Below are 13629 nucleotides of genomic sequence, written 5' to 3'. Positions count from 1 at the left end.
CCTCTTGCAAGAAATCCTATAGGGCTTCAGATGAGTGTTCTCCCCAGTCTCTGGGAGGTGAGAGCTCACAGTCACCTAGTTTCTAGTAGAGCTTGCACGAGCTTCACTGAGCATGCTCAGTTCCCCATCCCAACCCTTGTAGACATGAGGACTGCTCTTGACTCTTCTGCTTGTGCTTCTTCAAAAACACCTGTAGTTGATTCAGTGGATCCTGCTTGTCCTGCCCCGTGTTTGCTCAGTCTATGGACCACAAGCATGCAGGTAGCAGGATTACCTCTTCCTACTGCATGCAGATTCATGAACCATGCCTGTGCATTAAGTGAGATAGGTTCTTGCTTTTGTACTTCTAGAAAAGTACACCTGATCAAGCCAGCAGTGCTTTCATGCTCAATGCATAAGGATCCCTGGATCATGTGTAGGGCAAACTTGGGTTTGTTCATGACAGTTCACTAGTTTTGGGAGGACTTGAACTTTCCTTGTGTGTATGGTTCCCTGCAAGCACGGGAGGCGCATGTGTCTGTTCCTTATTCCCCCTGTTAATTTGGCCTCTACCAAGAAAGGCGTATAGTTTGACTGACCCCGCTTCTGAATTATGTTTGAAGGGCAGGTATTCTAGGGCAAGTGGTGTTTCCCCGTGTGCACTAGTATCAACCAGACGCCACAATCTCAGGAATGCGGCAAGAGAGCAGCTAGGCTCGTCTTCCTCATTCGTAGAAGAGGATCAAGACCTAGATTGTGCCGCTGAGGTCTTATTGGCACTTGTGGTCCTTCTCCTCCAGAACTTTAGCAGGCTGAGCTGGAGCAGCATATCCAAGAGATTTTTACACATTCATGAGAGTGATAATCTTAGGGAAGCTTCCACAGCTCCAATCTGGCCCCAGTCTCATTGACCAAGCTTACCCTTGGGTGCACTCCTCAAGTAAGACCATTGGTAAGGTTGCTGTGATCCCATTTTTCTCATTGTGTCTTGGGACAAGTGAACTCTTCTGATCTCCAGGTCAGAGAGTTCCTTGTTGTCCAGCAAATCTAGCAAGCTCCTCCAAAATACACCAAAGAAAGTACTATGTCCTGGAGGATGCAGAAACTATTGTCTCCTTTAGCAGTTGACTTGTTATTCTGTGGGCTGACGAAAAACCTCCTCCTGGAAAGACTCTGCTGGGAAGGTATGTCCTCTGTTGGAGAGTCTGGAGCTATAGAGAATGTTGCCATGGAGAACTACAGTTTATCATATATATCCATCATACTAAGAAGTTAATACTGTACTATTACATATCTTTGTGAATATATATATTAGTACTAGTATACTATTGTGCCAGCATTGTTTAAGATTGCTTCTGAGCTTTTCCACAACTTCCGGCCACTGACATAGTTGATCAGTCTGTCCATGTCTCCCTTCCTAGAATCTAGTTAACTCATGGGTGTTATTTTATCCTGCTTTGTGTCCTCATGCTTGGTTTTTACCAATGCATATATACTCTACTAGTAGTTGATCTGGTGAGAAATTCCCATGTGTAAAAAGGAGAGGTAGACGCAGGTAAGGTACAACACTGTGAGAGTATATACCTAAAGCCCTGTTGTACAATGGACACCTTGATATTTATTTTGTGTACTACAAGTGATATTAAGCTGGACGTGTCTCAAGGAGCAGGTTTTTTTATTTATACTTTTTTTGCCATGTATAGTACTTGAGTCTGTTCCCATTTGTTTTTAAAGGAATGGTAAAGGTTAAATGTTCTGTAATAACATAACCAGGGGATCACTGTTACTGATGTGTACATGCTTATTTATCCATGTTTGTGTGCACTGAACATTTCTTTCAAGTGTGTAGACAGCTAAGTGTGAGAGTACTGGATTTTAATTTCCCTTATAAAGTGTCTGGGAAAATTAGGACCTTTCTTAACTACTGGTGTGTTCATTTCTCATTTTATTTTCACTTTACAGTTCTTTCTACAAAAGGAAATGTTAAAAATAATGTGCTTTCTGAATTTGTTACAGTAACTGGGAAGACAATTTTTTTACAGTTTGTCTGTGTTTTAACTCTCTCAGATGTTTACAGCCATCCCATGTCACTTGGCACTGTCATGAGAATTCTTTTGAAGGACTGAAGTAATCCTTGTGCATTCTTCCATTTTATCTTAACCTTTGTCCTTGCTCCACCTACTCACCTTGACAATCTTCCTCTCTCAGACGGTACAGAGATTTTTGTCTTGGGGCAGCTGCGCATGCAGGAGACAAGGATTAATTTTCTCGCATTATTGAGGACAGGGTTGGCCCAGATGTGGCCATAATCATTATGGGCGTCCTTGTATCAATGCCCATGACCTGAGGATATGGAAAGGGCCCATCATTGTACAAGTCAGCTAAACCCAAGACTCAGCCCATTAATTGATGGTGTAAGAAGGCTCGCACACCCATGCTTCAGTAGTGAACCATTAGTGTCCACTGTAGTATAGTGAAATGGGCAGCCCTTTAATTGTAAATGCTGTGGGTGAGAGAGAATGGTATACATAACCTGATATTTATATGTTCATGGATTATAATTAAGTTCATCATGAGGAAAACCATTGTATTTAACTATATATATATATATATATATATATATATATATATATATATATATATATATATATATATATATATATATATATTAAAATACCATACACACACATAACGTATGATGGTGGATGAAATCTTTAAAAAAGTGACGGTTTTTCGTGTATTTAAAACTAAAATTAGAAAAAAAGGAAGATAAAAAAACATGGATGTGGTAAACCAGACTGCAACTATGACCTTGCTATTCTGCTCCGATAATGATGTCTGGCCAGGTTACAAATTGCGTGAGAACGAGGGACAGATGACACCATGAAAAAATGTAAATAAAATTCGTTAAAAAACCTAGTCAGTGGTTCCGATGTTTCCGTTTTAAGCAGAATTTTGGAAACTGTAGTACAGACGAAAATGATTTACGAGATTGTGCAGTGAGCTGTTTTTGACAGATGGGTGAATTTTGACGACAGAAATGCAGTACAGTAATTTGCTTTTTGTTTTTATTGGTTTCCTTATCGAATTTGCGTTCCCGCCTTGAGTCGTTCTCATTTTTGTTACAGATTTCTTTACATGGCTGTTTGATCGTCCTCTTATAACCTGCTCTTTTGTAAAAAGTTGGTTAGAACTAACCGGTGATCAACGCTCTTTCTTACAAAATACTTTCTAAGAGAAAATGGGATGCCTTCTCATTAAAATTTTTAACAAAAATCATCTCTGAAATCTTGTCTATGGAGCTCGAAATGCTACAGTGAATTCTAGACCGTGGGTTAAGTCAGTTAAAACTGCTCTCACTTAACTGTTGTACATTCATTTCTTATAGGGCAAATAACAAAGTAAGGTTAAACAGGAATTTCGCAGGATTATCCTGCATATGTAGAAAAACGCTAGAACTGAACAATTTTGTAGAAAAACGTTTTTTTAGTTTTCGCACTTGTAATTGTGATAGTCAGAATACAGATACAGCAGTTGTCATGCTACCTACGGTTAGAATGGACATGAGTTCATCCTTTTAAACAGTTATCAATGAATGAAAAGTGAAAAAATAACAAATAGGCGGATGCGCGGATTGGGTATTTAAACAATAGCCTCTGCGGTGCGTGCTAAGTTCAGTGTAAAATGAGTAAACAATAAAATGAAAAGCCCTTCAACGCTGTTTATAATTCGAGGCCAGCAGATCGTTAAAGCAAAGTGGAATCTCGAAGGTTTGGCGGTGAATGGTGCGTTACACACCATGAATGGCAACCGTAAAAGGAAAAGAAGAAGAAGAGAAAAAAGTTCCACGAATGAAGATCAACAACTGAGCACAGTGCCGCGAGACAGGTGCAGCGGTGGGCGGTTCAAGCCTAAAACCCCTCCAGTGTGACAAACTTCCGTTCATATTTATGCACCTCCTGTATCATTATTCATCGTCATCACAACCCCAGCGCCGTATGCCGTTGGACGAAAACATGTGAGAAAACCAAGGAAAGCGACTGAATGACGCAACAATGGTCGAATACACAATGAAAACCGAGAATATAGAGGTACTGATTCACCCTCATTCAGCTGGGCCCAGGTGAGTGATGATGATGATGGAAGCCACCCTGTGTTGAATGCCTAATTTCCTCCAAACTTGACCTCTTTTAGACGCATCTTTCTTACCGTGGCAGGGTTCTTAACATATGCGCAATTCCATGTGGAGACTTCGATTTAAAATGACGTCCTTAACACGTGACATTTAACCCGACACGCAGTTTGACCTAGTGTAGGTGAAGAGAGGTTACTCTCTGTAGCGTAACCCGACACCTACACAGTGTGTGGGGCCACTTGACCACTACGTCGAGACTGACCGTGACACCACCCTTGCAGATGACCAGGAAATTATTACTGCAACAATATTTATTGACTCGAATATGCAGGTAGCGTGGGAACGGAATCAGCTTAGGGATGGGCCTCGTATTTGTGTTTACAATCTGTTCGTGGCTGCCTGGCAGGGGGCATATGAATACTACATAGCCTTTGCGGTCGGGATATTTTTTTTCTTGCTGCCGAAACGGATACAATTTTCCACAGGGTTGTTCACTTTTACGGAATGTAATTTTTAAACGTAAGTCGGTAAATTTATGAGTGTTTTTACACGAAATTGTATTATGCACAGGATATGTTGACTATTTTCCTGCGAATGCTTTGTTAATATTGTACAGTACATCGATCATAGCGTTATTAGGATTGTTGTTATTTACATTATAACAGTATTTTTTTCGTCATTTGTCGACTTGAGCTGTTTTATTGCGTTCATTTTATTATGTTATTCTTACTCGAATGAACACATTCTAATGGCAGTGACTATGCTTCAGCAGAATGGCATGTCCGTGATGCGAAAAAGGCGGAGAGAAGTGTAGTAAAATACAGAGAAAAATCCAATCATTCAATCATTTTATGTTCCTCTAAAGGCCGGGAAAGAGAGCTTGTCTGACTGTTCCCGTATTTGCTAGTCATCGTATTTATGATTTAATGTTTCCCTAGTGAAAGCCTTTAATTATATAATTCCTTCTCCAGTAAATTTACTTAGATTAACTTCATTTCACAAGCACTTTGCAACTGCTTTTTTAGGTTATGTTTCTTTCTTTCCCTGTCGTTGGAAGGGGTTAATTTTTTTCATTACTATTATAAAGCAATGAAGGGTTCAGACTAGTAGAAACATTCCAAGTTTGGTCTGCTTCAAATTCAGATACTGCGTTCATTATTATTATTATTATTATTATTATTATTATTATTATTATTATTATTATTATTATTATTATTATTGGACAAAGGTTATATGAGGAATTTCATCCAAACTATAGTTTTCAATGAATAATGCCCATAAAGGTGAGAGTGAAGAAAAGGGAGGATGAGATTGAGTTGTAGCCTATTTACTAATGTGTACATATGTACATGTATGTGTGTGTGTATGTGTAGAAGAGCGTAAAATTACATCAGCGACATGCTCCATCACCGACATCATCACTGTCATTCGATGTCATTATGCACGAAATCAGTGTAGCTCCACCCTATTCTCCAGGCCCCTTTCTTCAATCGGAGTGTGGGGCGAAAGTTGTACTAAAAGTATTACCTTGTGCAGCAGGTGATTTTGCGTTCACCAGATGGAAAACTTGGACGGAAAAACGCGTCTGTCTAAAATGTTTTGAACTTTTGAACACGTGAGTCCATGCATAGTGAACACATTCACGTTAGTGTCTGGATACAATGTTATGATAATCACTATGATTATGTAAAAGACATGCTTAAAGATTTCGAGGAGCTGATTTGGTTGCACATAACTCCAGGGAGGTCCTTGGTTTATGAATGAGATACGATTTTATATTTCATGATTTGTCGTAAGAGTAACAGCAATCGCATAGTAAGCACAGGAGGTAGATGTTGCAACCTGGAAACCTCAACCTGCAACTGACTACCAAACCCATGTGTAGAAGTCGTTGATCAGATGCATGCGACTGGGTTACGTTGCAGAACGCGGAGCAGTTGATGTAGTAAGGCAGCTGTCGAAATATTTTAATTTTTTTAGTGGGCTCAGCTTTGAAACTGTAATTTATTTAGATTGGTAATTGTAAATTTTTTTGTATACCTGAAATGCTTTTGGTATTAATAGGAGGAATATACGTGTGATGTATTAAAAGAGCCTGCTACATTACTCCCGAGTTCAGAGCTTGATAGATTTCCACTGATGCACAACTCCACCGTCTCTGTGAGCTTTGGATGAGAGTTTTGTGGAGTTTATAGGACTACCTGCTGAGTTGTCAGCAACCATCTGCCAGATTTCCCCCAGGCCCTAGCATTGGTGGAAGGGCTTGGATATTGATCATATGTGCATATGTTTGGCCTTCATGACATTTTGTGACAGCGCACTGACTCTTCCTTTGCATATGCAGCTCATGAGTAACTTCTAAACCTTCCAACATTTGTACTCTTCAGGGACAGTATAGTACAGATGGAGAAGGGTTGTTACTTAAGCTAAGAAAGATGGGAGGGTGTCATTAATGCAAGTCTGGTATTTTTATTTAAATATATAATTCACAGATTTCTGTCAAGTATAAAGAAGACCATCCTGTTAGAGATTAGAAGGTTTGAGACATGGTACTTCCATTATATTCACTGTAGTGAGACATGGTAACTTGCTGTCTTTGGTCGTGTCACATTTAGGCCATGTCTAGTTGCTATATATGTTTGCAAATAGACCGAGTTATCCCTTGAGCTCTTGCCTATATATTGGATCAACGTTTACATAGGGTAGATGAATCTAGTTAGAGAAGACCTGAGAGATAAACAATTGTCAGAGGACGGTGTGTTTGACCGAGCCAGGTGGAGGAAAGCTGTCAAAAACATCGACCCCACATAAAAGTGGGAAAAGATGCAGAGAAAGAAGTCGCTAGGTCGACCGTTGTATTTTCATTTTACTGCACGCCATCAAAATATAGTGCAGGATTCAAATACCAATTATTGATTTTTTTTTTACTGAAATGTAAGTTTGATCAATCTTCCATTGCTGGTGTTGAAGTAGAGATTTTAATTCTACCCAAGTATATCATTATCCCCCTCCTCAGTGCTAGGGATGAGAATTAGGGGAAAGGTGGCCTAGATCAGTGTTGAACTTGGACTTGGATTAGTGAAATAATTTTCCAATACCATTCTTTTCACTTCATCCCGCCATTATCACTCACAAATTGCTCTCTGAATGCAGCTCCTGTATATAATATATATATATATATATTTATATATATATATATATATATATATATATATATATATATATATATATATATATATATATATATATACTGTATATCACGGAAATATCAACAGGATACAAAATGTAAACAGGGTATATGGCCACGTGGAATGTGAACCAATGGGATGCAAGATCTTTCCACCTTTGCAAAAAGGCATTTTCAAACATAACGCTTTTCCTGTGGCCTCAACTAATATATGTATATATATATATATATATATATATATATAATATATATATATATATAATATATATATATATATATATATATATATATATATATATAGATGAATTCAATCTTACCTTCAACACAACAGAAATTGTTCTGGAACCCCATTTGGCATAATTACTTAATGATCCCCTAATTACCATACATTCTGTCATTAATGCGATGATGACATTTAGTAAAAAATCACAACAATAGAAAATGTCAACAATAGAATTAAATTCACTCCGGCTTTAACCCAGGTGGCTGTCTACTCATGCACGACGGCGACCTCCAACCAAGGTCTTTATTTATTTGCTTTATTTTCTTTTTCGATGACACCCTCGTAGTGCCAGTGGTAACCTCCACCCATTCTCTCTCTCTCTCTCTCTCTCTGTATGTGTGTGTGTACTCAATTCCTGACACTATTTTCGACTGGGTCTTTCAATGCCAGCGATTTCACTGCTCCCTCCCTCCCTTCTCCTTCCACTGCCCCCCCCCCTCCCCCCATCGCTTTCATAATTAATAATGGTAAACTGTCATTTTCATGTACATATTTATATTTAAACTTATTAATTCACTTTCATCGTCGTCATACCATCACTCTTAAGACACTTTTATAAACCTTTGTATGTTCAAGGGATTGGGTGTAGACAAATTAAGCCTGTGGGACAGAGATGTTACGAAAATTAAGGTAGTAAATAAAAGGGTGAATAGTTCTTTAAATATATAACCGTCAGTGATTTTATAAAGTTTTTTTAAAGCCTCAGTTTTATCTTTACATAAAATCCCAGTTTATGATACGTTTATTATTGTTGTAGTGACGTGTGGTGTTCCACAGGGTTTTCTCACCCTTGTATTTCTCCTTTTTCTATATAACTTCCAGGCGCCTTCTGGTACTTGCATATCGTATGCAAAGTTGTTATCCTCTCTCATTATCCTCTTCCCTTATCCTTTGAAACCTGTTCTTTTCACGTCTTGTTAGCTCTCCTCTCTCTCTCTCTCTCTCTCTCTCTCTCTCTCTCTCTCTCTCTCTCTCTCTCTCAAGGTCACAATGACATGGGAAGCCTATCAAGATTCTTTTGATTTAAATTTGCTTCGTCTAATAATTGTGAGAACCGTCATGGTCAGATTATTTTTTTTCTTTTAAATTTCGAAGAAGCCGATCCAACCCTATGCCTTTATTGGTCGTTTGAACATGGACGTGAATAGTAATATGTTAAAATGATCACTCTGCTGGTTTAACAATTTTTGTTGTCGTAAGAACTCAAACCTCCGAGTAACTTTTTCGCTTCCAAGGATTTCTGCACCGTTATGATAATAATCAGTATTTTGACTCTGAGTGGATCAGGTTAAAACTAAAAGAAACGTGCCTCACTAATAATTTGCTTGTGATAACAAGACCTTTATTGCTTCTACTGTCTTAAGATAAATACTTCTCTCTCTCTCTCTCTCTCTCTCTCTCTCTCTCTCTCTCTCTCTCTCTCTCTCTCTCTCTCTCTCTCTCTCTTAAAATAAATCATACATACACTCTGTCTCTCTCTACTGTCTTGAAACAAATCATTCTCTCTCTCTCTCTCTCTCTCTCTCTCTCTCTCTCTCTCTCTCTCTCTCTCTCCTCTCTCTCTCTCTCTAAAATAAAATAGATACTGCTCTTGATTTTCATTTCGACCCTTGCGTTACATCTTGGGTACTAAGTGTGAATTATGTACTCAGTCTAAATAATGAAGTGGAAAGTGGCATTTTAACTTGCTACACGGTTTAAATAAATATATTCTTCACATCCACCTTAAGTATGCAGCAAGCGGACATCCCATTTTTTTACTTAACATAAAATTAATAGATAGATATTAGAAGTTCAACTTGGAATCCGAAGGAGGCGGCCGGTTGAAAACAGTTGCATTGATTTTTTAAAGAAAGCATTATTATTATTATTATTATTATTATTATTATTATTATTATTATTATTATTATTATTATTATTATTATTATTATTGATTTTGTTGGTGTTGTTGTTGCTGTTGTTAGCGTTTGTGTTTCCGGAAAGCCCAGGGGAAACACGCTTTTAAGAAGATAAACATGAGAATTCATAATTTCTGGAGTATGCGCTTTTTACAGTGGTGGCTGTGAGTTTGCTGGTAATATTATTGAGAGAGAGAGAGAGAGAGAGAGAGAGAGAGAGAGAGGAGAGAGAGAGAGAGAGAGAGAGAGAGAGAGAGAGGTAATAGAATAGCAACATACTGTATATACATAAATATACAGTATATACCGTAATATATATATGTATATAATGTATGTATATATATATATATATATATATATATATATATATATATATGTATAAATGTGGGTGTGTTTGTGTATATATTATATATATATATATATATATATATATATATATATATATATATATATATATATACTGTATATATATGTGTGTGTGTGTGTATGTATGCATGTAAGAAGCAGTAAAGAGGAGAAAGAGAGAGAGAGATCGAAAATGTTAAACCAGCACCTTTGATTACCGAAAGAGGAGAAAGTTGTAGGCGGAAATAATGGACCCTTTAACCGTGCACCCCTCCTGCTCTCTGTACCGATGAACGTGTCCTTCCATGCAGGGAAATTTATTGGTTAATCCTCGATGCTTTCGACGCCTGATGTGGTTGTTTTGTGTGTTTAGTACTTTGCGCACGCGCAGTCCTATAATTTACTCTCGGCTGTTGCTCATCAAGAGATAAGTGATCACGTTAATATTGATGAGATAGAAGTTCATTGCAACATGTTGTTTGGCGAGTCTATACTGCGTCACATTGGTCGACTCGTCCGAAGGATTTGCTTGAATGCTGTAGGTAGTCCAGTGAGAAGAGACCAAAGGAATAGTGAAAAGTAAAAAGTAGAATGCAATACATCAGGGGCAGAGAAAACGCCGCAAACGTCTAAGGCACTGTGTAATGTGTGTGTGTATATATATATATATATATATATATATATATATATATATATATATATATATATATATATATATATATATATATATATGTAATTATATATACAAATACATATTTTCCAAAAATTTGGTACTATTCTGTCTGCATGTCCCCTTTGTTTTTTTTTTGTTTTTTTTGTCATTCCCAAGGTATATGCTTGGATTCTTACGCTAGCCATTTTTTATATAATTCATTGTATTGATTATATGAATCATTGAAATTTATCAGCAAAGTATAAAAAGCTGTGTTTTACATCCGTAACTATCCACATCAACTATCTTGTCCTGCGAGGGTTTTGCGCCCTGACTCCTTGTTTGCAGCTTCTTCGATATGATTAAGAGATGAAAGCTTCGTTAACCGATTCCTCTTTAGATCATTCATCGTGACATGAGTCAGATCATATATTTTCACATCCAGGGTCAGAGGATCCATTTCATAGACCCAGTCGACTCCTTCTTGAGTCACTAGGACTAGATCATTATCATCCTTCCGAGTTTCCAGCTCGATGAATCTCCCGCAGGGTAAAATCTTTCATACAAAATCTTCGTATCATGAACTCCGGACGGAATGGTGCCAAACTGGGTGTTCTGTGATAATCAGAAGTGACGTAATTTACACTCTGAAGTTGTGAAATGGGAGAAAATTGTTGGGGCTGCAAAAATTATGGTATGTGAAGGAATTTTAATCTTGCTCCTCTTTTGTAGAAGTGAAAGTTGTTTGTGCAATATAATTTTTTTTTAATCCAGTATCTGCACTTGTATAAATAGACAACCTTGGAGCAAGAAATTGTAAGAGGGGTGAGAGTGGTTTGAAATGGTTCGATCGCGTGGAGAAAATGGAAGAGGACAAGCTGAAAAAAAAGCGCATAAATCTACCTCTTGAGATGATATGAAGGGACTGTTGCGCTCCCTCCGTTTTGTGGAGGAAGAGCTCTAATTTTAAAGATATGAACAGATGGATAAATGTGGCTTTGCTGATATGACAACAGTGGAATTTGAAAGATTTGTATTTAGGAATAGATGGAATGGACCGTTTTACACTGACCAGATGTGGCATTAGAGAAGAGAGGTAAGGAAGGAATGAGTGAAAAGCTAAAAAGGTTGCGTAGTATGGAAAACTTCGGAGGAAGGAGGAGGAGGAGGAGGAAGTGGGCCTAGAAAGTACTGTGCTAACAGGTGGCTGGAAGTGAAATGAAAGAGCTTTCATATCCAGGAAGTGCGAGAGTGCTTGCAAAATAGGAAAGTGTTGGTTTATCGTACGTTAAGGGACTGACACACGGTTGATAAGTACTGTACATATTGGGCCTATGAAGTGACTGGATGTTTTCTCTTTTATAGAAGAGGTTTTCGCTATTCCAATAGCTGGAAGGTGAATTTTACAGCGTCTTTTGACCTTTGTATTTCCTCCGAACTCGCCCCTTTACAAAAAATAACCTTTTACTGAAGGATCATGGTAAATATAAATACGGTAGTACCAGCAGCAGAAGCATCAGTTGTAGCAGTGGCAGTCGCAGTAGTGGCGACAATGGTGAATGTGATTGTTATAACTATTGACATAATTAGTGGAGGAATGACAACATGCCTCTGGCCTGTCCGTAATGAGTCTTGTGCAATACACCTGTTTCCTCCACCTAAACCAACCAAACCACGCAGCGACCTTCGCTCTCCACCCGTAGCATAGTTGTGGTGGACAGAGGAATAACCGTGAAGCCCCCGACAGATCGCGCTTTATGGGAAACAGCCCCTGTTAGGCTGACGTTCTCTTGTTCTTTTTAATTCCTAATGATATCGATGGTAATAAAATTGCAGTGTGCTGGTACAGTGCATGAAGAAAAAACCTCGTTAAAGTCTTTTATGGTTTTTGCCCTTAATAAAAAAGAAAAGAAGAAGAATATTTTAGCGATAGATATACTCGTACTTGATGGTAGAGAAAGCTTTGAAAAGGAACCTTGAGGCTTCTTTTCAATGAAGTTAATGAATCGATTTCCGCGAAGGAATGGGATAAGAAAGAGTGCAGAAATGGTGAATTTGGCAGGGCTAAAAACTTTCCTTATCAATATGAGAGTAATGGTATAAGCCTCATGTTATGTTTGGAAGTTTTGTTTCAAGTTTCATATTTCAGTTATTATAGCCTTGAAATTTCGAATGTTCACCACTTTCCTGTCAAATTGACGTCAGTCCATAGTGACAATTTTTCCTCTGAGTTTTCACGAGGGATACACTCACCTATGTTGTCATGGTCTCTAGTTTCAAGTTTTCTCTCCCAGAGTGATTTCTCCTTTCACTAAAACGCACATAATATAAATTTCGGGACATAAATGAGATATCTTATGCTATCATATCTCAGAAACTATATTGCTTTCTGTTTTAGTTTTCTTTGGAGCTCATTTTTTTTTATAATTTTTTTTCCCTTTTCGTCTCCGTTGCCTGGAAGCCAGCTGTTTCAGTTTGATGTTTAATTGAGATCCCCTTCATTACAGAGAACTCCTACTGCTTAAATAGTATGACTGTGGGGTTATTCTTCATACATTAACCCAACGAATTTTCTCACTGTTGAAATGAGTCACTTGTCAAATTTGTAGATGTTCGTGGTAGTTAACTCTGTACTTTTCAGTATCTGTCAACATTATCAAATTGAAAGAATACTGGTTGCTCACATATTTCTCAGATATTGTCTCGATGCAAAACACAAGTGTATTCCTTGGTTCAAATAATACAGAACAACTCCGTAGACTGTATCGTAACAATACCTAAATTCGTATCAAGTTCTTGTAAACAGAATTAAGTTTGGACCTAAATCTAAACTTCTGAATGGCGCATGCGCGCGTAAACAAACGCCTTCCCCTTCTCCCCCACACACAAACACACTTACACATCGTACATGGGTTGTTAGTCCCTGGTTTTAAATTTAAATGTGTAGTACTCCTCTTGGCGAAGTAATTGATGAACAGTTGTAAATGTCACTTTTCCTGGGGCATTTGAGGCTAAATAATTCTTTGTTAATGTTCCTGTTCGTGATATCTGCCACCCCTCTCATTCAAGGGACGTTAAAAAGATTTAAGACAACGTAGACGGTTAGGGTAAGAAAAACCCAAATGGTGGGTTTCCATTGCTTCGAGGTTA

The 13629-nt window shown here is 37.9% G+C and overlaps 1 protein-coding gene across 1 annotated transcript in view; it reads left to right on the top strand.

The window, feature by feature from the left end:
• The first annotated feature begins 3897 nt into the window (after nt 1-3897).
• The window catches only part of LOC136847818 (uncharacterized), a 162514-nt gene continuing 152782 nt past the window's right edge, over nt 3898-13629 (top strand). The window contains exon 1 of the mRNA XM_067119747.1: nt 3898-4102. Coding sequence (XP_066975848.1) covers nt 4035-4102 — 68 coding nt within the window. The 5' untranslated portion in view covers nt 3898-4034. The remainder of the gene's footprint in view (nt 4103-13629) is intronic.

The sequence above is a fragment of the Macrobrachium rosenbergii genome, chromosome 17, assembly GCF_040412425.1.
Source record: "Macrobrachium rosenbergii isolate ZJJX-2024 chromosome 17, ASM4041242v1, whole genome shotgun sequence".
Lineage (NCBI taxonomy): Eukaryota > Metazoa > Arthropoda > Malacostraca > Decapoda > Palaemonidae > Macrobrachium > Macrobrachium rosenbergii.
The sequence above is the reverse complement of the archived record's forward strand: the minus strand, read 5'-3'. Positions and strand labels throughout refer to the sequence as shown.